Source organism: Nyctibius grandis, chromosome 1 (assembly GCF_013368605.1).
Source record: "Nyctibius grandis isolate bNycGra1 chromosome 1, bNycGra1.pri, whole genome shotgun sequence".
Classification (NCBI taxonomy): domain Eukaryota; kingdom Metazoa; phylum Chordata; class Aves; order Nyctibiiformes; family Nyctibiidae; genus Nyctibius; species Nyctibius grandis.
The window spans coordinates 78,674,549-78,698,071 of NC_090658.1; the positions used below are offsets into that span (position 1 = coordinate 78,674,549).

General features: G+C 40.1%; 1 protein-coding gene across 8 annotated transcripts in view; it reads left to right on the plus strand.

Annotated features, from left to right (window-relative positions):
- The window catches only part of SLC22A16 (solute carrier family 22 member 16), a 42,255-nt gene that overhangs the window by 12,614 nt on the left and 6,118 nt on the right, over window positions 1-23,523 (plus strand). The window contains exons 2-8 of one of the 8 annotated variants that reach the window (XM_068413222.1): window positions 10,915-11,391; window positions 14,282-14,399; window positions 16,293-16,842; window positions 18,747-18,874; window positions 19,264-19,373; window positions 19,884-19,983; window positions 20,710-22,138. In XM_068413222.1, the coding sequence (XP_068269323.1) occupies window positions 10,915-11,391; window positions 14,282-14,399; window positions 16,293-16,842; window positions 18,747-18,874; window positions 19,264-19,373; window positions 19,884-19,983; window positions 20,710-20,916 (1,690 nt within the window). In that variant the 3' untranslated portion in view covers window positions 20,917-22,138. Of the gene's footprint in view, window positions 1-10,914; window positions 11,392-14,281; window positions 14,400-16,292; window positions 16,843-18,746; window positions 18,875-19,263; window positions 19,374-19,883; window positions 19,984-20,392; window positions 20,465-20,709; window positions 22,139-23,523 lie in introns of those variants that run through there. The other 7 variants (XM_068413230.1, XM_068413239.1, XM_068413212.1 and 4 more) reach the window with 7 other exon arrangements.

The following is a 23,523-nucleotide window of genomic DNA, read 5'->3' on the forward strand; positions in this document are numbered from 1 at the left end:
TCAGTTCTGGGGCCGGTGCTGTTCAGTATTTTTATAGATGATCTAGACGTAGGGATTGAGTGCACCCTCAGCAAATTTGCAGATGACACCAAGCTGGGTGGGAGTGTCGATCTGCTGGAGGGTAGGAAGGCCCTACAGAGGGATTTGGACAGGTCAGATAGATGGGCCGAGACCAACGGCATGAGGTTCAACAAGACCAAGTGCCGGGTCTTACACTTCGGCCACAACAACCCCATGCAGCGCTACAGGCTGAGGGAAGAGTGGTTAGAAAGCGGCCCCGTGGAAAGAGACCTGGGGGTGCTGATCGACAGCCGGCTAAACATGAGCCAGCAGTGTGCCCAGGTGGCCGAGAAGGGCAATGGCATCCTGGCCTCTATTAGGAATAGTGTAGCCAGCTGGTCTAGGGAAGTGATCGTCCCTCTGTACTCAGCACTGGTGAGGCCGCACCTTGAATACTGTGTCCAGTTCTGGGCCCTGCACTTCAAGAAAGATGTTGAGGTGTTGGAGCAAGTCAGAGGAGGGCGACCAAGCTGGTGCAGGGTCTGGAGGGTCTGACCTATGAGGAACGGCTGAGGGAGCTGGGGTTGTTTAGCCTGGAGAAGAGGAGGCTCCGAGGTGACCTTATTGCAGTCTACAACTACCTGAAGGGAGGTTGTAGTGAAGCGGGAGTTGGCCTCTTCTCCTGGGCAACTAGCGATAGGACAAGAGGACACAGCCTCAAGCTTCGCCAGGGGAGGTTCAGGTTGGACATTAGGAAGAATTTCTTTTCAGAAAGGGTTATTAGACATTGGAATGGGCTGCCCAGGGAGGTGGTGGAGTCACCATCTCTGGATGTGTTTAAGAAAAGACTGGACATGGCACTTAGTGCCATGGTCTAGTTGACAGGGTGGTGTCAGGGCAACGGTTGGACTCGATGATCCCTGATGTCTCTTCCAACCTGATTGATTCTGTGATTCTGTGATTCTGTGATAATCAAAAAGAAGGCTGACCAGAAGAAGGTTAGAAATTAATGTGCAGCATTTAGTATTTGACCATTGTTTCCAGTGATAGTTTTAATTTTCACTTTTTTCTCCCTTTGATTGCTTTATTTCTACCCATTTTAAGGTAGGTACTATAAATATGTGACGGAGAAAAACTGCAGTTGCTCCTCACAGCAAGCAGGCGCGATGCTTGGTTGGCATTTGTTACAGAGGCAGGTCTTGTAGATCTCTCTCTTCACTAGATAATCTATCTGTAGATGGATCCCTCCATCACAGGTTACATATAGCATATATCTTCCTTTCACCTGAGGAGCCTAGAGTATGGTTCAAAAGCTGTGCTAGCATCTGATGTTGCCAAAGTGTTCCAAGTCCATTGTTGACTTCTCCAGAATCCCTTGTAGTTTATGCATGCAGGAAAGCTAGTGGATATAGCCCCAGCAATTAAAAAGTTGCCGCTCCCAGTGATGTGCTCCCCCTCAACCAGAAGTTACTTTCACAGTAACGTCAAGAGTGGAACATGCGTGTGTAGCTTGGTTGCTTGCATGCAAATCCAGAGCCTTTGCATCTAGTCCAGTCCCACTGTCAGTTGAACCAGAAGGATGGGCATTGTGCTGGAGTGGCCAGGCTGTGAACACACCTTCCCTCTGGCTGGCTCTGCCCTGGGGGCACTAACCCTTGGCAGAGGGGCAGCAAGAAATATCAGGGCATCTTTAATGGCAACTGCCCTTTCTGCTATGCGTGGCTGTTCATAGCTGAAAGCTATGCTGCTAAACTGATGAAACCCAGCAATATTTGTCAACTGGATTACTTTGTCACAAGTGAGGACAGAAACCTCGTGTGCCTGATTTAGATAGCCAACAGCAAAAAATTGCAAAAAAAAAAAAAAAAGAACTTTAAAAGTGTGGCCCTTAATTCTGTAGCACTAGTTACTGGTTTTTACACTGCTGTGACTTTCTTCATCTAAGCTGTTATACCAACGGTGCAGTAGTGAAGCAGCCGAACAAATTCTGGGCTTGTCTTAATCAAAGGGAAACGTGTGTAAATTTAATGGGATAGAAGTGTTACAATTCTTCAGAGAATCAGTTTTAGATGATTTTAAGAATTATTTGGTAGGTGTCTGCTGTTTGGTGACTGCATGTTGATGCACACATTGTCACCAGTGATGATATGTAATTCCTGGGGCCTCCTGATCTCTATTAGGCTTTCTTACTCCTATTGCATCTGTGCTGTTCGTACGTTTAAACTGGGTATCATCCAACACAGTGTCTTCTGCTTCTGAAAACAGATTCTGGAAATAACCGTCTTGCTGATGTGGGCTGAGACCAAGTCTTAGCATAGTTTAAACTGCCCTTAGGAGGGAAGGAAGTTTACTGTTGATGCTGGAAGTCAAATAAGGCTATGTCTGTTATATATTTAAGTCTGCTTCCAAATCTGCATCTCTGTACCACAGCAAAAAAAAATGCTCCCGAGTCTCATTCAGCTCCTTTCCTCTCAAAAAATAAACATTTAAGTGCATCACAGCGTTTTGGTTTAGAGTGGAAAGAATGCTGAATGGCTTTTCTTACATTAAAAAAACCCAGGATGGAATACAGAGGTGAAAGTGGTTACTGAACACAAATTCTTTTACAAGTAGTAAATATCTGGAAATTTCTTTCCACTGAAGTCATCCTGTTGAGTGTACACTGCACAACAAAAACATAGTGTTTTCTGACTAAGCAATTTGCTAACAAGGTGGTTGAAAAGACAAACAGTAAAAATAGTTCTCATAAAACCTGTGGAATAGTACAAATCTTTTGCTGATCACAGAACAGCCTTGTGACTCCATCCTACACTGAAAGGATTTTTAAAGTTTTATATTAGCTTTTGAGGAGTATCTAGTAATTCATTCTCTCCTCTCCTGGGTGGACAGATAAGGAAACAAATATTATCAGGAACATATTTTATTTAACATAAAATTCGTGTCTAAGAAGCAAGTTTTGCCCTATCTATACACTTCAATAACTGACAATGGTAAAAGTACTCAGAGGCTGTGGATTTATTCTCTAACATATATGTGGCAATGTCCACTTTAAATAATTTTGCATGCCAGATGTACCACCTTTCAAATTGACTGGTGCAAATTGTTTTCACGGACGCAGAATGAATTGGATCAAACAACTGATATGGCTTGTTCTATTTTTTTTAATCATCATCTATTTTGATTTTTTGTTTTTTCAAGTTAGATCAGATTCCCAGATAAAATTCACAGCTGCTTCACATAAAAAGTACCACCGCAACTGAGGGTAGGGTGCACTATGTCTCAGGGGATGAACAAACAGTGGGAAAAGAGAAGGGAAAAAATATCTTAGAGTGACAGTGCCACAGAGATGTGGTGTCATGAGACTACAGCTAGAGAACCAGTGGTCTGAGATCTAGTTCATTATCTTTATGGAAGAATATTTCTTCAATTCAAGTACTGACATTATGATATTACCAGTTGCTTTTCTTACTGGTGAGATCTTAAAACTTGTGCGGAAGAGTCAGAAAATGTAAAAGTCTTTTCTACTATAAGCTGTAAACTGAAAAAAGAATAACTGGGGAGAAATTTCCCAGAAATATTTCAAGAAAGACTGGAACATTTTCATGCTGTGTCTTGCTCAATCTTTTGTGAAGACAGTTTTCTGCTCATTTGACTTCAGGCATTCATTAAGCGTCTTTATACTGGAGCAGTAACCTACAAAGTCTTCTTGACTTCTATATTTGACACTCCTGGCAAGAGTGACAAAATGTACTTGCCAAATAATTATCTCCCATGACAAGTCACTGATGATGGAAAAACACTGAGAGAAGTTTTAGGACAGTCATCATGTTCACAGATGTTAGAAATTGCAAAAAGTAAAAAGAAAAAATCTGTAAAAGCGGAATTGAAAACTACTACTTGCAACGATATATATTACATAATCTGATGTGTGTATGTGAAGATAACAGGCATATGAAATACCCTTTCCAAAAACTGCCTTTTTTTGAGATCAGTCCAGGAAAACAGATCACAGACTTTGCTGAAAGAAGCCTTGCTTTCTTTTGGTGAATTTCAATAGTATTTGTTGCTACTGCAGTGTTTTTTTCTTAACATTTTGATGCACGAGGAGCAGTATCTCTTTATTCAGGGAAATTTAAAGTGGTGTTTGGTGAGTTTACTAAAAAGATTATATTACATGTTTGCCTGCAATAGAGAGATTGAAGCTTAGGCGTAGAAGAGTTTCTTATCAGTCCGGTGTTCTTAAATTAAGAATTTGGGAAAAAAGTTAATCATTTACAGAAGGCACTAAGGACAGCATAGACTTTAACCTGTGCCTCGGGGTCAGTGAAGTGTATGACCTGTATACGTTCTGCTGTGACCTCCTGGCCCAACACAGCCTGCCGCAGGGGCTGTCCCAGGCTCCCAGAGCCGGAGCGGCTGTGCTCCCCCAGCACCGAGTCCTCCCGCAAAGAGGAGAAGCTGCTCGGCTGTCACGTGAGCACGGGCTGAGAAGCAGCCCCAGGGCTTTAAGATTGGGGAAGAGCATTGACATGGCCACAGCAAGAGGGCTGAGATAAAACTCATGTACCCAGAAGTCCAAAGGGAGGGATCCCAGTCTAGCAATAGGGCAGGCAGCAGCTTTATGTTCCTCCTTGCTCAGCGCTGGCTGCTGCCCCGGCCTCTGTTCTAGCAAACCTGTGTCTACCATGAGGCTGGGCCTGTGTCTTTCTCTCTCCCTTTTCAATCTTCAGCTGTTCTGGCAAGCAAAGTTACGTGCATCTATAATATTATCCCATCCCACATACATCCTCCTTACATACTTTTCATGCTTTCTGTATGTTGTCACTAATGGCCTAATTAACTCCTTTTGGTAACTATAGAATCATAGAATTGTTTTGGTTGGAAAGGAACTTTAAGATCACCAAGTCCAATCATTAACCTAGCACTGCCAAGTCCGCCACTAGACCATGCCCCTAAGCACCACATCTACACGTCTTTTAAATACCTCCAGGATGCAAGTTAATGAATTTCCTGACCTCTGCGCAGTGGTCTTTCTAGAAGAAAAGCCCTTCCTACCCACAGAAGATTCTCAGCAGCTCATAAGGTTGGGCTTTTCAATCTGGCATCAGTGAAGATGCTGTTACAAGGCTACTGTAGTCAGCAATGAATTCTACCTTCACAGCAAAAGAAGGCTTTTAGGTTTTTTTGGTGTGTGTTTTATATAAATATATATATATACACACACACAGGGAGAGGCTTAGCCAGCCCGTTGTGGAATTTTACTGGAGAGAGCAGTAGGTAGTTTTTACAGGCAGGGGAGCAGCCCGTTGGTGTGGTGGCAGGGCTGTGGGATTCCTTCAGCCACTGGTGCTGCCAGACACTTTTCTAGCTTCACATCAGGCCTTATTCTTCCCTATTCCTGCTTCTCCTGCCTGCTCCTTGGCTTTTTTTATTGAGTAGTTAGAGGTTAAGAACAGCAGTGCAATCCATCCTGTATGTTCTGCAACAACATGGCCGTTTTGCTATAAAAACATGTTTTCCTGTTCTTAATTTAAGTCATAAACAGCAAAAATCATGTCTATTAATGTATATCTGGCATTCTGTTTGACTTTTTGCATTTGGTTAGCATAGGTGCTGCAAATTAGGTAAGAAAAATAATGATACTACAGAGTGGATTTCTTTGTTGGAACTGAGTAAGATTTTCATAACGTTGAAAATGGAAGAATGTTTTTACAAGAATCTGTTATATCTAGTTCTAAGGTAAAGCCTTGAAAGATGGGTGAAATATGACATAGCATAGATATTTCTTTAAAATAAATCCTTTATTGCTTTTTATAGAAGTGGAAACTGTTCTATAGGGGACACAGGAAAAATGAGGAAAGGGTAAGGGACTGTAATTTATATAGTTTTAGAAAGTAACTAGAGGGGGATAACTGATAATTCTGTACAACAAAGTGATAAAAGACAAGGAAGATTTATTCAAGGTTGCACAAGGATGTTTTATAAGCTGCTAACAGTCTTACACTGAAAAAGGGGACATTGAGATTAGATTTAATGAGAAACTTTCCAACAGAAAGATTTGACAGTGGAGCAGTCTGTCAAAATGGTAATTGAAGTACAATCACAAGAAGTGTTCAGGAAGAGTTAGTGCAGAGATTAGCTAGACTTGATCAAAATCATAGCCCTGGTGATGCCCTTGGGATTTGGGTTTTTAAAAAGATAATGTAATGTATTGGTTCATGCCATCTTCTCAGTCTGTATCCTTACAAGTTGTTATCTTCTTTAAAGCCTCTCCAACAAGAAAGGGCATAAATATATTTTTCCTGCTCACTCTTACTGGGTAGAAAAGAAATGATGAACCTGTTATTTCTTGTACTGCGAGAGCTTGTTAGGAAACTCAAGATGAATGCATGGGAGTTTGAAAGTATTTAATTCTTCCTCTGTCTGGGAAATATCAACAGGGCTGTCTGACACTGCAATTTCCTGATGCATAATGACAGATATTGCAAATACTGGGGATCCTGGTTCCAGGTATGCCACTTTTTATTTGCTAGTAGAAGATGTAACTGCACAGCTTCTAGGGATTAAATTTGCTAATTTGCTAGCAGTCTTCTAGTCCTGATTTCAGTCATTCTGTATACTGCAACAGTAGCCCAAGTTGTTGAATTTGGTCTTGCTCTGCTATTTTTAAAATGAGTTTGTGTCTTTTGATGGGAACAGTTAAAATGAAACTAGAGAAGAGGAACTGAAAAATGTTACTAACGGTATTTGTCTGCATTAATAGGGGGACAAACATTACATTTAAGAATAATCTTTGCATTTTTGTGGTCCAAGATAGTCCAAAAGCTTTTCAGAGCAGGTTTAGCCTTGCTTTGATTTATGGCTAGCTAGTTAGTCCTTAAGAAGCTGTTCTCTTGAGAGGGGATTGATAGGCTTAAGGGATGCTGTGGTTATGTTCAGTTTCTCTTAGCCATCTCTCTTACAAGGTTTGTTAGGAAAGAGCAGCACAGCACCTGTGTGAGGATTGCCTTGTGTCCTGTCTGTGACACCTTGCCAAGTCTTCAAGAATCACAGAATCACAGAATCACAGAATCAATCAGGCTGGGAGAGACCTCAGGGATCATCGAGTCCAACCGTTGCCCTGACACTACCCTGTCAACTAGACCATGGCACTAAGTGCCATGTCCAGTCTTTTCTTAAACACATCCAGAGATGGTGACTCCACCACCTCCCTGGGCAGCCCATTCCAATGTCTAATAACCCTTTCTGAAAAGAAATTCTTCCTAATGTCCAACCTGAACCTCCCCTGGCGAAGCTTGAGGCTGTGTCCTCTTGTCCTATCGCTAGTTGCCCGGGAGAAGAGGCCGACTCCCGCTTCACTACAACCTCCCTTCAGGTAGTTGTAGACTGCAATAAGGTCACCTCTGAGCCTCCTCTTCTCCAGGCTAAACAACCCCAGCTCCCTCAGCCGTTCCTCATAGGTCAGACCCTCCAGACCCTGCACCAGCTTGGTCGCCCTCCTCTGACTTGCTCCAACACCTCAACATCTTTCTTGAAGTGTGGGGCCCAGAACTGGACCAGTATTCAAGGTGCGGCCTCACCAGTGCCGAGTACAGAGGGATGATCACTTCCCTAGACCGGCTGGCTACACTATTCCTAATAGAGGCCAGGATGCCATTGGCCTTCTTGGCCACCTGGGCACACTGCTGGCTCATGTTTAGCCGGCTGTCGATCAGCACCCCCAGGTCTCTTTCCACGGGGCCGCTTTCTAACCACTCTTCCCCCAGCCTGTAGCGCTGCATGGTGTGGTTGTGGCCGAAGTGTAAGACCCGGCACTTGGTCTTGTTGAATCTCATGCCGTTGGTCTCGGCCCATCTATCTGACCTGTCGAGATCCCTCTGTAGGGCCTTCCTACCCTCCAGCAGATCGACACTCCCACCCAGCTTGGTGTCATCTGCAAATTTGCTGAGGGTGCACTCAATCCCTACATCTAGATCATCTATAAAAATATTGAACAGCACCGGCCCCAGAACTGAGCCCTGGGGGACACCGCTAGTGACCGGCCGCCAGTTGGACTTTGCCCCATTCACCACCACTCTCTGGGCTCGGCCATCCACCCAGTTTTTAACCCATTGAAGAGTCCACCCATCCAAGCCCCAGGCAGCCAGTTTGTCTAGGAGGATGCTGTGGGAGACAGTGTCGAATGCCTTACTGAAGTCTAGATAGACTACATCCACAGCCCTGCCCTCATCTACTAAGCGGGTCACTTGGTCATAGAAGGAGACCAGGTTGGTCGAGCAGGACCTGCCTTTCATGAATCCATGTTGGCTGGTGCCAATGCCCCAATTGTCCTGCATGTGCCGTGTAATGGCACTGAGGATGAGCTGTTCCATCACCTTGTCTGGCACCGAGGTCAGGCTGACAGGCCTATAGTTCCCTGGATCATCCTTCCGACCCTTCTTGTAGATGGGCGTTACGTTTGCTAATTTCCGGTCAGCTGGAACTTCTCCAGTTAACCAGGACTGCCGGTAGATAATAGAGAGTGGTTTGGCAAGTTCATCTGCCAGTTCCTTCATTACTCTGGGGTGAATCCCATCTGGACCCATAGCCTTGTGGGGGTCCAACTGGCACAGCAGGTCACTAACCGTCTCCTCCTGGATTACGGGGGGTTCACACAGCCCCCTGTCCCTAACTTCAGGCTCTTGGGGCCGAGTCTCCTGAGGACAACCGGTCTTGACATTAAAGACCGAGGCAAAGAAGGCATTGAGCACCTCTGCCTTTTCCTCATCCCCTGACACTACACTACCCTCCTCATTCAGCAAGTGGTGGAGGCTCTCCTTGACCCTCCTTTTGCTGTTAATGTATTTGTAGAAGCTTTTTTTATTATCTTTGACCATAGCAGCCAAATCAAGCTCTAATTGAGCTTTGGCCCTTCTAATCTTCTCCCTACACGACCTGGCAACGTCCCTATAGACCTCCCAAGTTACCCGACCCTTCTTCCAGAGCAAGTAGGTTCTCTTTTTTTCCTTAAGTTCTAGCCTAAGTTCTCTGTTTAACCAGGACGGTCTTTTTCCCCAGCGGCTTGTCTTCCTACAGACTGGGACAGCCTGCTCCTGAATATTTAGCAATTCCCTTTTGAAGCATGTCCAGCCTTCCTGGACTCCTTTGCCCTTCAGGACCGACTCCCAGGGGACTCTGTCCATCAACCTCTTAAACAGGCTGTTTAAGAGGTCCGTTTAAGGACCGTTAAGGCTGTTTAAGTCTGTCCGCCGGAAATCTAAGGCAGAAGTTCTGCTCTTGCCCCTCCTTACAGAGGGAAGAGGGAAGCAGAGCCAGCTTTTGAGCTGCCATGGTGGCTTTAGCAATTCAGCCCGCTCCTCAGACTGCTGTGGAAAAGTCAATAGAGCTGGTGTCAAGAGAAAGGGGGTTAAAAAACACTCCATCTGAGCAGCAACAATGCCATTGGAAAGAGAGGATAGGCAACTGGGTTTACATTTACCCATGCAAGAAATAAGAATCGCAAGATAAAAGGCAGAGGAGAATGAGGATGGTGAATGTTTAATGGACAACTGTTTAATTGGAAAGGTTAATTGGACTTTAAGACAATGTATCCAGCAAATTCTATTTAAAGACTTTGGTCATAGATAGTTTAGAAATTAATTAGAAATTGTGATCATAGATGATTTAAAGTCCTAGGCTAGGTACTGTTGCAACCTTTCTTAGGGGAATTCAAGTGAACTAGAGGTCGCATTTGTTATGGGGATTGGAATTGCCCTGACTTTTCCCACAGGACATTTCAAGGTGATTGGTTTTTAGGCATCATTTCCTATAACTTCAGCGGAGATAGCCTCTGATCATTTAAAAAAAAAAGCTGCTTTTTGTTTCATACTACCAAGGCCCAGCACATACTGTAGTAAGGATGTATGTGTAGAAGCTCATTGAATGCTTCTTCAAATCAGTGCAATTGATTTGCCTTCAGGAAATAAAAAGTGGAGGAACCAAAGCTATGTTGTTTTTTCTGAACAAATGTTGTACTAATTATGTGCGTAATTTTAACGTTTAATTGAGGAAAAGACTCCTTATGCTTAGATTATCAGAAACTGTCTAGAATTTGCAGTCAGTGATACTGGAATTCATTGCAAGTCTTTCGAAATTCAGAATATAAGTGCAATTTATATACTAAGATTTATTTGCATCTCAAGCATGTTTCAAAAGCTGTTAAAATGCCAAAATTCAGGCTATGCATAAAACATTCTTTTACCATGTTTGCTTTATGATACAATCTTTAATGCATAACTGCACACCCTGTTTAAGCCAAAACCCAACCCAGTTTACAGCTGTGTTTTGGTACAAAACATTTCATACTGTTCAGATCTGTCTTCCTCTACATGTGCCTACATGTGTTCTCTGTCTTTCGGAGGCAATAGAGATGGAAGATGGAAGGAATACAGTTATATAGATACAATTAGGTGAAACAAAGGGCGTAATGTGTTTGGTTTGTTTTATTTGATGCGCATATCTCTATCCCTCAGAACGCTGAGGTTGCAACATTTTGGTTTTTCTAACCGTTCCAGTAATCTAAGGCCTTATTTTGAGGGGATGTACTACACAGAATTGGAGGGTGTAAGGCTGCTACAAACTCACTGCTTAAGTTCAGAATTTTTTCTTCTTAAATGGTGTTCTCTGTGCATGGCTAAACATGTGACTAAGAGCAGCATTTATTTCCTGACAATAGATTACTTCTGCTATGGATCTTTTCTCATCTTTGGTCTCTTGCAGGGCTTAGCTAATACTGAATCAGTGCCATACAAAAAAAACACACTGGACACTTTAATGATGTCTCCATTTACAGATCCTAGCAAAATAATTATGTTGATTTTTTTTTTATGTATAGAGGGCTTTTCTTCAGTAAACTTTTTTCTTTTCCCTTTACAGATTTCAAGCATGTGTTTATTTTGCATCTGTCTTTCAAGCTATGTCATGTGGTATCCATTACTTAGCATCTGTGTTCATGGCTGTTACTCCTAACTTTGTATGTGGGATCCCTGGAAATGTGAGTAGTGTTCTTTTCTACAACTCCTCTGAATCAAGTATCGAGGACATTTGGACACTATGGACATCAACAGAAAATTACATTGTAGTCCAGCTGGAAAATGGAGAAGTTTGGGAACTTAACCAATGCAGCAGGTCCAAACGAGAAGGCAGTTTGGATCTGACATATGAATACAAAGGCAACAAGTCCATATTTTCTTGTTCTGATGGATTTCTCTATGATGAAAGAAACTGGAAGAGCACTGTTGTTACGCAGTGGGATCTGGTCTGTGACCGAGAATGGCTTGCAAAATTAATCCAGCCTACATTCATGCTTGGAGTCTTGATTGGAGCAGTGATTTTTGGTGACATTGCTGACAGGTAAAGTGCCATCCTCTGAAAATTGTGGCTTCAGCTGCAGTATTTCCATGCATATCTACCTGTTTTGTTGTTTTCATTCATTGTGTATTCATAATTATGTATTCAGAATTCAGGAGGTTTGGATATTGTTTTATTGACAGAGGTGTTTAACTCAATTTCTTTTTCTGATAGCAAGTACTAATTTTAAAATGTATTCACAAATCATTTGCTTTTAGAATTTTTTTCCTACTTTATATCAGCCATTGTTGTGGGCCTTGATCCTTCAAATTGCCCTATGCAGCTAGTATTTGCCCTTAGATTAATTTTTTTTTTTAACAGGAATAGCAATAGTTAGTAGTAACAGCAACAGTAAAACCTGGGAGTAGATTTTCACCTCATTTTTTTTCACGGAAACATAGATTTTTATTTCTGGATATGATAAACCACTGAAGTGCTACTGGAAGGTTAAAAATAATGTATTTTAGAAGCACAAGTTTCCTAACCTCTGTCATGAATACAGCTCAGTGGGGTTGATGCAAAGGCTTTGAGGGTTTGATCCAGCCCCACGTTCTTAAAATAAACACCCATACACTATTTCTTCTTGCTCTCCAATAGTAGCTTTTCCCTGAGCGTTCAGCTTCAACCTCCGTCTCCTGAAGGTTAGTCCAGATAAGAGGAAAAATGGTTGTCAGTGAGTTGTGCTGTAGTTTCACTTATTTACCAGCACATACAAAGCTCTGTTTGAGCATGAGGAGAGTCAGTCTGTGGAGGGACTCGATCTGAGCAGTCCCTTGCTCATAATGCCAAGGCTGTCCTGCAGCCTGCTCCCCTCCCTGGATATTTTCTCTGGTCATGCACTGAGATCCAGCATCAGAGCTAGACTCAGAAGCGACAGTGAGATCCAAGATGTACATCTGTATCCTCCTACTTCTCTTGGTTTTCTCTCTCAACACAAACATATGTATTCCTGCCTCAGAAGAACACCCAGCCGTGCCCCTCTACCCACATGAGTCAAATGCCTAAGCTACATTGTACTTGGTTTTGTCTTAGGCAGTTTATGTACCTGTGTTTTGATTTGAAGGCTGGGTTAGCGTTACTTATCTCTTTCTATAAAGGAGCTTGTTGACGTAACAGCTCTGCTAGGTGGAGGGTGAAGTTTTATCCCACAGCTAACAGTACCAGCAGAAAAAGGAGACCAGGCATGTTGTTTTCTGGTTTTCCTTCATTAGCACAATGCTACAGTGTTACAGTTACAACACAGGAATGCAAAAGTAAAGATGATTTTTGGCTTTTAATTTGGTTTTTAGAACACATGGAATCAATCCTCCCTCCTGATCCAAGGCTTTGTATAACTGTATTTAATACAAAACCAGAATATAATGCAAACATTTGTTCTGCATTCCTTTAAATCATTCATAGCTTTATTAATTAATACTCAGCCATGATTTATAAGGTTATGATCATATTGTTCTCATTTCCATTAATTCAAGCCATGGACAGCCAGTTGAGATAATACACACATTCTGAGTTGCAGATTTACAACCATGGATTTTACAGCTGAAAGTTATTATTTTCTGACACATCCTGGCTGGCGGGAAATAAGTTAGTGGGTTCCTCCCATTCCTAATTAACAGATTTCCCAACAGAAGAGATCCAACAGCTTGGACTTACTGGGATCTCTTCTGGTAGGGATCAGAGACCAAATATGCATGACTCCAGGTCAGGGCTGGAGAAAAATAGGAGGGCACTGGAAAGAACTGTGCCATGTGGCTGTTTGGACTACACCTATTTACAACATCACTTCCCAGGGTTGTTTTAATGTAATACCAAATACGGAGAAAAACAGACAAATGAGCCCACACCCCTGGAAGTCCTCAAACTCTATGCTTAAATGTAATATCCACATCTGTGAAAAGCTGTTCACAGTGGAGTAGATAATAAAAGTCCAAGAGAATATTATCAAGGAAGAAAAATGATTCCGCACGTTTCGTGTTACAGAACATTTGTACACAGAATATAATGAATCCTCATTAGAGTGTTGTATATCTACTGCAGATTTCTAGGTTTTCTCCTCAGATGAGCTTCTTATTGATAGCATGTGCTAACTTGTTTAGGGACAACTGACTCTGCTCGGTATAGTTTCTCCCTGAAGTATGCAAAGAAGATAAACAAATAGAAGTTCCTTTTTACTAAATACTATTCTTTTACACTGGAAATTACTATGTTGTTGTTGGGCAGCTAGTGTTTGACATGGGTTTTTTTTTGCTGTTAGTATACTAGCTTATTGGATTTCTGTGTTTGTACATGCATGCCTGTGTGCTGTGAGGCGATCAGAAAATTTAGAGGAACTATGTGATTGTCAGTTATTAGAGAATTCCAACTTTAAATAACTGGGTAAAGATATGTTACAGAAGCCTTTCATTACTATCCAAATCCGTTGTTACTTTGGCAAGAGGTAGCATGTGTTATCACAGCTAAACTTTTGTTAGAAATTATTAACTAGGCGTTACTTAATATAAAATATCTGAAAAAGCAAGTCTTACCTACTGTCCTCAAAAATAAAACAGAGTAAATTTGCAGATTAGTTATGTAGAAATTAAACGAAACTGGAGGTGGGCATATGTAATGCCTACTTCTGCACGTTGCTTCCAGCCAAGAATAGTGGAATGGAAGTTCCTTCAATAGGAGCTTTGTTTTTCTTGCTTTTAGTTTGATTTACTGAAAAATTATTTGTTTTCTTTCTCACGTGGTGAGGAAAATACAGGAAACTAATCTAGAGTTTCTGTGGTGAGTGAGAGCATTAAGTACAATATTTTCAGACTCACTTCCAGATAAGCTCTCTGGAGTTGCGGGTGTATTTTCATGGAATGTTTGTGGTTGTTCATAATTTTATTACTGCTGTGATTTGCAGACTGGGAAGACGGCGTGTTATATGGTTCACAAGTGCTGGTCAGTTTGTATTTGGCATTGCAGTGGCCTTCACATTTGACTACTACAGTTTCGTGATTGTGCGCTTTCTCCTTGCTATGGTAAGAAAGGTTGTTCACCCTGGCTCTTTTCATGTGTCATTTCCTACCCCTTCTCAGGAAAACCTCCCTTTTGTTCTTATTTCCTCTTGTACTTCACTATTCTAAAGCCCCCTCTATTGCACTTATTTCAGCAGAGCAGGGAGAGTCTGAATGTTCTTGGACCACAGCACTTTTCCTCTTTGAATTAATAGAAAGCGTCTGTATGAAGCAGTGTTTGGTACTTCCTCCATCCCAACCTCTGCTGGACTGGTAATTAAATACCAAGTGTGAGCAGCAAACTCTGGATTCTGCATTGCAGCTGCCATTGCATTTCTCCTTATTGTCAGAAATGGAGTAGAATTTTCTTGAAATAACAAATCTATAAGAAGTATGATTTTTATCTCTGCTATTTTGAGTGATGGAGGGGAGATGCACATTTTCTCTTCTATGCATCTCTTTGGTCTCTTAGACTATGTCTGAAATACTAAATGCATAGGTAGACATGTTTAATACCTAGATGTTTATACTGTACTTAAGGGTATTCCAGTATATGTGTTTATCTATATCTATGATATATATCCAATATTTAATATATATTCAATACTTACATATATTGTAACCAATTTTAAATTACTGTTTTACATCTCAAAGTATATTTGTAGTCTTTCACTAGATAATGCATAAAGAAATTAGAAAACTATCACAAGAAAAATTACGTAAGGTATTCAAAGTAGGTTAGAAATTTGAAAATAATCACAGAATTAATTTTATTCCTGCTGGCAGTGCATTAGTCAAGACAGGACCTTGCATGTGGAGATCCCCTTTGCCAGATTAGAGCTCAGAAGGATTTCCTAGCCGGAAAAACTCCATGGGAATTTCAGCCTTGAACAGTGAGATCAACAGGAGTCCCTCTACTGACCCTTGGATGTTCATGCTAGGGGCTGTGGTAGTTTAGAAAAGCAAAAAGCTCTGATCAGACCGATGCTGTAGGTTTTAACTGCCCTCTGGGACTGTTTTGTGAGATGGAGATCTAAAGCTCTGGCCCTATGCCACTGAGATCAGCGCAGCTTTCCTATCAGGTTCAGTGGGTTCAGAATCAGAGTTTATTAACTGGAATATTTTTAATCAGAAAATTGATTAATCAAAACAGTATACTGGAATATTTTCTAGTTTAGATTTTCTAGCTGTGTTTTGAAATGTTTTGAGATACCAAGAGTTTAACTATTACTAGAGAAATTGAAAAATACATATATATCTATTCAATAATATATATATTCAGTGAAGAAATACTATCATGCAGAACATGCCTGTAATTGCATTCCATTAATATGGCTAGATAATGTATGAGAACCTATAATCATATAAATGAGATTATTTTCCAACATTGTAAAAAATTGATTTTATGAGATAATTTACAAGGTTGTGGAAGGTAATTCTCAGTGAATTTGCAGTTGCCTGACATGCAGATTATTAATAGTCTACTTAAAAGCCAAGGTTAAGATTTTCAGAAGTGGCAGTTACTTCAGGGGACCTCATGTTCCCGAGCATCCGGTTTGTGATGTCATTAAGGGACCTGATTTTTGGATGTGAAGGGCTTAGTGACATCAGCAAATTAGGCTCTTTTTCGGGTGTCTCTTGCTGGCTCTCCCCCACTACAGAGAAGCATCCAAAATCACTTCACATTTTTAAATACAATGTCTGGGCAGTCTGAAGGTTTGAGTGAACTTTTTCTCCAGCTGATTTGTTTTCAGAGTTGCCTTTTTTTCTGTCAGTGTGGGACATGCCAATGTGGTGGCGATTAAGCGTACACAGATGTGGAACACTGTTAGCTGTCTGTTTTTACTGTTAGCTGTTGCAGAAGGAGAGTAGATACAAACCTCTCTTTTTTGTTTTCTCTCTCTCCCACCCCCCCAGGTTTCAAGTGGCTATCTGGTTGTGGCTTTTGTTTATGTGACTGAATTTGTTGGCATTAAAGCACGAACCTGGGCTTCTATGCATGTCCATGCTTTTTTTGCTATGGGAATTATGATTGTGGCACTCGTGGGATTTTTGGTTCGGACCTGGTGGGTCTATCAGATATTTCTCTCCGTAGCAACTCTTCCCTTTGTCTTGTGCTGCTGGATGCTCCCAGAAACACCATTTTGGCTCCTGTCAGAGGAAAGATATGAAGATGCCGAAAAAGTAATTAATATAATGGCAAGATGGAATAAAGTAAGCACTCCCTGCAAAGTTTCTGAACTGTGCTCAGTCCAACAAGACGATCTAGTCAGTGGCAGAACGAGTGACAATGATGCATCCTCAACAAAGAAGCACAACATCTTAGACCTGTTTTGTAATTGGCACATTGCAAGAAGGACCATCACAGTCTGGCTGGTCTGGTTCACGGGGAGCTTGGGGTACTACGTCTTCTCCCTCAGTTCTGTCAGTCTAGGAGGCAATGAATATTTAAATCTCTTTCTCATAGGTAAATATTTTTGTATCTTATTCTGTTTATGACAGAACTAGAACATAACATTTAGAAATGTCTATAGATTTGACAGCCAATTTTTTAACTTTGTTCATTCAATTATGAACCTTGTTCAAAAAGTTTCATGCTAACTCTTCATAAAGTTGACTAACGCAGGAGTATCATACACTCCAAATCTCACTGCTTCTGAAAAAAAGAGAATTTACAATTTGTTGGTGTACAAAATTCTTCTCTGTCTATGTTTTTGATTGTAAAACCATATTCTACCTGTCTTTTTTTTTGCCTGCAAGCCTATAGAAGTTCCACACGAACACCAAGGGAAGCAGACCAGCAACAGAAAATTCACGTGGCTCTGTTATATGCACGAAATAGGAAAATGACAGAAAAAAGTTAATCCTTTAGTCACTTACAGTCATGACATATTGAGTCAGTCTGTGTAGAAAATAGATTCATAATTCTCAGAAGCAAAAGTAATTTTAGTTTTCTCAAAAGGATATTTTTAATTTAGTTGTACTTTTCTTTTAATTTTATTGGTCTGACCATAATCTTTCTCTGGTATGTCAGTTGTTTGTAAAGGCAGCTCAGTGCATTCAAGGTCTGATCCAAAGTTTGTTAAAATCAGTGGAAATATTCCATTGACTTCAGAAGACTCGAGATCAGGCACGCAGCTCTGAGCCAGCAAAGAATTAAGTCATGCGCTTTGCTTTATGCAACTGAGTGCTCTTGGTGAAGTGAATGTGACTGTTCATGTACATAAGCATACAGAAGGACAGTTTGTGTTGTCACATATTATAGCGTACTGATAGACTGACATGTTGAAGAGTGGATGCTAGTATTGCAGATAACTAAACTGTTACGGTGGAGTACAGCATGTAAGTCACCATATCCACCTCTTCCGAAAATGTTTTAGCAGACTAACAAACACTGAATAATTGCAACCTGTTTTTACCAACACAAGCCCAAAAGATTGTTTCCCAATATTATAAGTGTATTGAAGTACTATATGTGCTTAGTAAAGGAAAGCAGCATTTTTGTTCAGGGCTGTATCTTATGTTCTTCCTTGATTTTACACTGGACATAGTAGCATTTTTCATGAGCAAGTTGGTTTAAATCATGTCCAAACTGGCTTAGGCTCAATATAATTTGTCTAGGGGCAAATCATGTTTAAGCAGGGTTTGTGAACAGTCCTAGCGAAACACCAGTTCCCTTAGAGCTGCAGCAGTTTTTCTCTGGAAATAGACATTAGGAAGAGATGATCTGAGTAAGAGTGGGATATTTTAAGCTGCTGCCCTCTTTTTAATGGAGAAGAGAAGAAGCTGGAACTGCACTCTCTGTGTTTGTGGAGCTGGCTCAGAGAAAACCAGACCTGGAGAGACCTTGCTTGCCTTTTACTTTGGGGTGATTTGGGGCTGAAGCTGGGGGAGGCGCCTGTGGCTTCAGTTCTGTGTCCAGGTGGAAGCTGGCAAATCCTGAGAGGTGTGTTGGTGCGACACCAGCGATATTCCTCGTGGGCACGCTTAAGCTGTTGATGTGAAAAAACCTGAAGCAAAAGAGCAGCAAATGGAGACCTTTCAGTCACAAGTGCCAGTGTCATCAAAGCAGGACTGTGGCCTTGCTGTTTTCTGTAATTTTCCACCCCAAAAGAGAACTGAAGCTGCTCTGTGCTGTGAAACCCGTTTCCCTTGTCCTTCTCCATCCCCCACTACCATATTTTAGGCCATGTTTTCTGCCTTCTGTTGCTATATCTGTTACAAAGTGAACTAGCCCAACACACTGGTTATCTCTGGATTTCACTTATTAATTACCCCCTAGATTAAATTAATCCTCAGAAAGAGGAAGTTAGAGTTATAACATGAATATGTGTAATCATGACTTAAAACAAAATAATTTCATACTGACAGGTGCTGTGGAGTTGCCTTGCTATGTCATTGCTTGCATTGGGATGGACAAACTGGGAAGGAGAAACACACTCATTCCGTTCCTTATTTTAAGTGCATTGATCTGTGTTTTAATTATGTTCATACCTCAGGTTAGTCACGTATCATTGAAAGTGTTCCTGTAGTAGAAATTGATTTTAAAGACTGTCTGTAGATGCAGCTGCTCTTTCTAAATCATATTGTTGACTAAAGGCTGTTTTTAAAATGCGGCTGCCAGTCTAAGATAGATTTCTGTATTTTCAGTACAGGTTTCACAGTTTCATTGCTGGAGTCACATGTAAAATGTTCCCACGGCTTCAGTGAATCAGGACTGGTAAAAATTTATATGGGCACTAGTTACTTACCAAGACTGACTTTAAAAAAGCAAGCAATAAGTATTGCTTATTGTTTAAAGAAGGGTCACAACTTTTAAAGGATTTAAATTAAGTTTGGAACAGTGTTGTTTTCTGGTGATTTATTTATTTGTGCTCTCTTTCAATAGGATTTCAATGTATTAATTGTCTTAGCAAATATGGCTGGAAAATTTTCAATAGGTGTGGCATTTGGCCTTATATATCTCTACACAGCAGAACTGTACCCAACAATTGTAAGGTAAGAACTTTCACCAGTCATATATTTTTCATTATTTTGCTGTTATTTCCTTTTCTTTGTTATGCTCCTGTGCCAGATCCAGCAGCTCTTGGCATTAATGGCAGTGGTCCGAAAAACTTGGGATGGGATGAGTTCCTCTGCTGCTTCAGAGTTTTCTACTATTTGGCTGTACAATACATTTTTATTTATTTTTCATTTCCATATGCATTGATTGGTTTCACTGAGGAACTAGAAGAATACTCAATACTTTCTTAAACATTATTTCTGCCTTTCTTAAAAGTCGTGGTTCTTCATCCTGTGATCTATACTGAATGATGATTATGTTTTTAATCTTAATTATAGAAGCAGCTGAATTTCACTACAATATAAATTTACACTGATGTAGCAATGGCTTCCTAGTATAATTACATAAAGACACATAGCATCCTACTGATTGTTTAAGTGTTTGTGCATTTCTAATTGTTTGCATTATCTGCCAGAATTCTTACTGAATCTTTGTTTTACGCATAGATCGCTTGCTGTTGGAAGTGGAAGCATGATGTGCCGTGTAGGAAGTGTGGTTGCTCCTTTCTGTGTATATCTGAGAAGTGTTTGGATTTTCATGCCACTCGTAAGTATTTCTTTCAATGGTGAATGTTTCTGGTTTTGAAAAGGCATATGTGTCACTTGTTTTCTCAGGAACCAAAAGCTGAACTTTTATTTTGAAAAGGAAATTGAACACACCTTTCTTATTCTAAATTTTAAGTCTCAAAGATTAGTAACTTCGTATTGTGAAAAATATGCACCTAGAGCAAAAGGGAGACTGAGTCACTGCAATCTTCTGAAATGTTTTTATGATGGAAGACATAAAAATACTTATGCACTGAATCCTAGTATAAAATTGATTAAAAAAATTTCCATAAAAATATACTTTATGTACCATGTAACATTTAGGAAGTGTCTTAATCCATACTTCTTTACCCTGAAGGCCTAGCAGTTCTTGACCATGCTCCTGATTTACTCTTACCTTTTTTTCAAAGGCATAGTTCTTCCATTCTTGGAATTCATCATGGGTGGCTTTTCTTGTATTGTTCCTTAATCTTTTCCATGGCTTCCCTGCGACATTGCATCTTTGGAATAGCCTTCCAAAAGATCAAGAATGTCTTATGCTTACTGTGCTTGGTCTTCACAGCTGTCCCAAAGCTCCCTTTTTGCATTTTTCCTTTACAAGAGCTGGGCAAAACAATTCATGAGATCGATAGATAGAAAAAGAGAAGCAAATGGTATATTGATGAGGTTCATGGTGACTTTGACAAGCAACAGAACCTTGGATTCATTAAGCACATCCTACTTGTAGGTGACTCCAGGTCATGCTACCATTAGGTTTGTCTTCTACCACCAGCTGCCCCAGGAAAAGAGAGGTGGGACCATTCCTTCGTGGACTTTGGGCATTTTGTCTGTATTATATAGTTTCAGATCCATTTTTTCACAAAATATTTTATGTATTTCACAGATGAGTCACATTTCTTCATTACATTTCCGTTATGAGGCATTTGCTGCTTAGAAATCCTGCAGCTATTCAATTCCTTTTTTTCTCCTGAAGGATAATGTATGCCTATATATGTAAAAACATAAGGAATTATAAAGTTTCTGTTAAGGCTTTAAGTAGAGAGGAGTTAATTAACGATTTAAAAATAGTTTGAGTTTTTTCAAAACCCTTTAGAATTCACTGTAACTAGCACAGCAATGTTATATGTAGATTATACATGTCAGAAGGTGAAAATGTAATGGGACATGTCTTTAACCTAGATTCTTACTCTAATTTTGTCTACCACATTGGAATTTCCTGAAAAAATGGCATTGTGTCCTTTTGATTTTGCAACTATAAAATCTTCAATTATAGATGCTAGAGATTGGTCTCAGAGAATTCTTGGGAACTTGTTTCGTTATTTAAATTAATTACTTTCAGTTGTTTTGGATGAAAGTTAAGAGGATGAAACAGACCACAAATTAATTTATTCCCTCAAGCTCCTAAAAAATGTTTTCTTTCTTAATAATGGCCCCATATAAACCAAGATATCATCCCAGAAAAGGTGAAGAAACATTTGCACAACAGAGTGGTCATGGAGAACATTCTTTTTCTCTTGTCAGTGTTTTGCCTTTACTGGCTGAGGTAAGATTTATCTGCGCAGAAGCGCTGCAGTTAAAACACAGATGGGGAATGATCAAACGTGCTGGAGAGCAGTGCAAATGGCACTATAAACAGAGGAATTGTTATTTCAGCTATGAACAACTCTCAGTGTACAAAAGGTATCCAGAGTATTTGTAGAGTTGTGTGGTAGTTCACAGTGAATGTGTTTTCATTATTAGCTCCTATTATAAAACATTTGTCAGTTTATTAAATAGGCTTGTCTTGAGTTGGAGCATAGCATGCCAGCTCTCAGGTAACGTAAGTGTTTTGGAATGAAAGCAAAATAAAATGGATTACATTTGTAAGTAAACTGATACTTCATGTTGATCTATTGTATGCACCACACATTGTCAAGCAGTTACTACTGCTATTTATTTGACAGTCTGCCTCTTGTATAGTTATGCCACGTGTGGGTAATGCAAGTATCTCATTTGAATGTCTATAAATCTTGAATAACTTGCCAAGTATAGTTTTCATGCAACTTTCTAGAAAACTCACAGTAAAGCAACTGCTCCATGTATAACCTATTTCTGTTTCTCAGCTTTTAAGAATTATATTACAGTAGCCCTTCAACAGATGTGATTTTTCTCTCAGATAAACCATAAACTGTAAATTGAAAAAACCTCCACTGAGGTCAATAAAGTTAAATGAATGAAAATCCTGTGTCTAATAGTAGTGTTTTTTCAGGAGAAAATTAACCTTTTTTTATTGAAGTAGGGATTTTGTAAATAAGATCGCATTTTAGATTGGTTCAGAGCCATCAGATGTGGATATAAATATAAATAGCAGACTAGAATAATCATTTGTTCTCAGGAGTACAAGTGTTATTTTGTAGGGATATTTAATTCAAATTATCTTTTGTTGTAGACTAGATATATTAAGTCCTCGTCTTAGACCACTGTGAAATTAAAATTTTTGCTCCAGGTAGGGAGGAAGAACAGTATGAAAAACAGTAGTAAATCTTTTTTTGAAGTTATTTATGGTAGCTGTTAGAAGCTGCTGGCTGTACTGAAGTGTTGGGAATACTATGAGAGTTTGACTAAGCAGAAAGTCAGATTTCAAATTAAGACCCTGAAAAAGCAAGGAATTTAAGCATGTACTCATGTCAAATTAACTTCAATGGAGCTTAAACATACTTAAATACTTTGTACAATAGTACACTTTAATCCATAATCATTTAACTCATTGACTATATCAGAAGAACATTTTCTGATGCTGAATTTTATATATAAAATAGCACATACAAACAAAATGTACACATTTGCTATGAGCAAACAAAGGACTAAATTATGTCAGATGTTCATGAAGTGTGCCACAATAAGACTGCAAAAGACTTGCTTTGACTAAATGTGAGTAACTTCATTGATAAGTGTAGTTACTGCCCCTCAAAAGGTAGATGACATTTGAGAAGTCCTTTCGTTAATGTACTGTGACTTAATTGTTTTGTGTTGCCTTTCATAGGAAATACTGGGAAATGGTTTGTAGGGTCATGGAGAAGGGAAACACAATAAATTAGTCGGTGTGCAGCAGCTTTCACATTGAAAAAAGAAAACTAAAACGTGATGGAATAGAGTTAAGAAAGCTGAGATGAAAAGGCAGGAAAGATGGTGGTGTGTACGCTTACAGAATAGTGAGAGTGCGCAGGGGAATAAGAGGTAGGCTCCTGAGGAAGGGAAACATGAGAAGAATGCAAAGTGTCTAAAAGACTAACCGAAACAGAGAAGACACACATAATCAACACACACAGTGTTGCTTTAACCTTGTTCTTTTAGGCATCAGTAGTGACCCTGTTCTCATAAACTCCAAATGTATGGGTGTCCGTAAGCTTCAATATCCTTTACAACCCTCAATATCCTCGAATATAAACTTATGACAGCCTAAAGGATGTGCATAAGAGAGGTGACTGTGAAATAGCTGGCATGTGTCAATTTATCCTGTCTTGCCATGATAGAAAATCATGTTTTAATAGAGGAGAAGAGT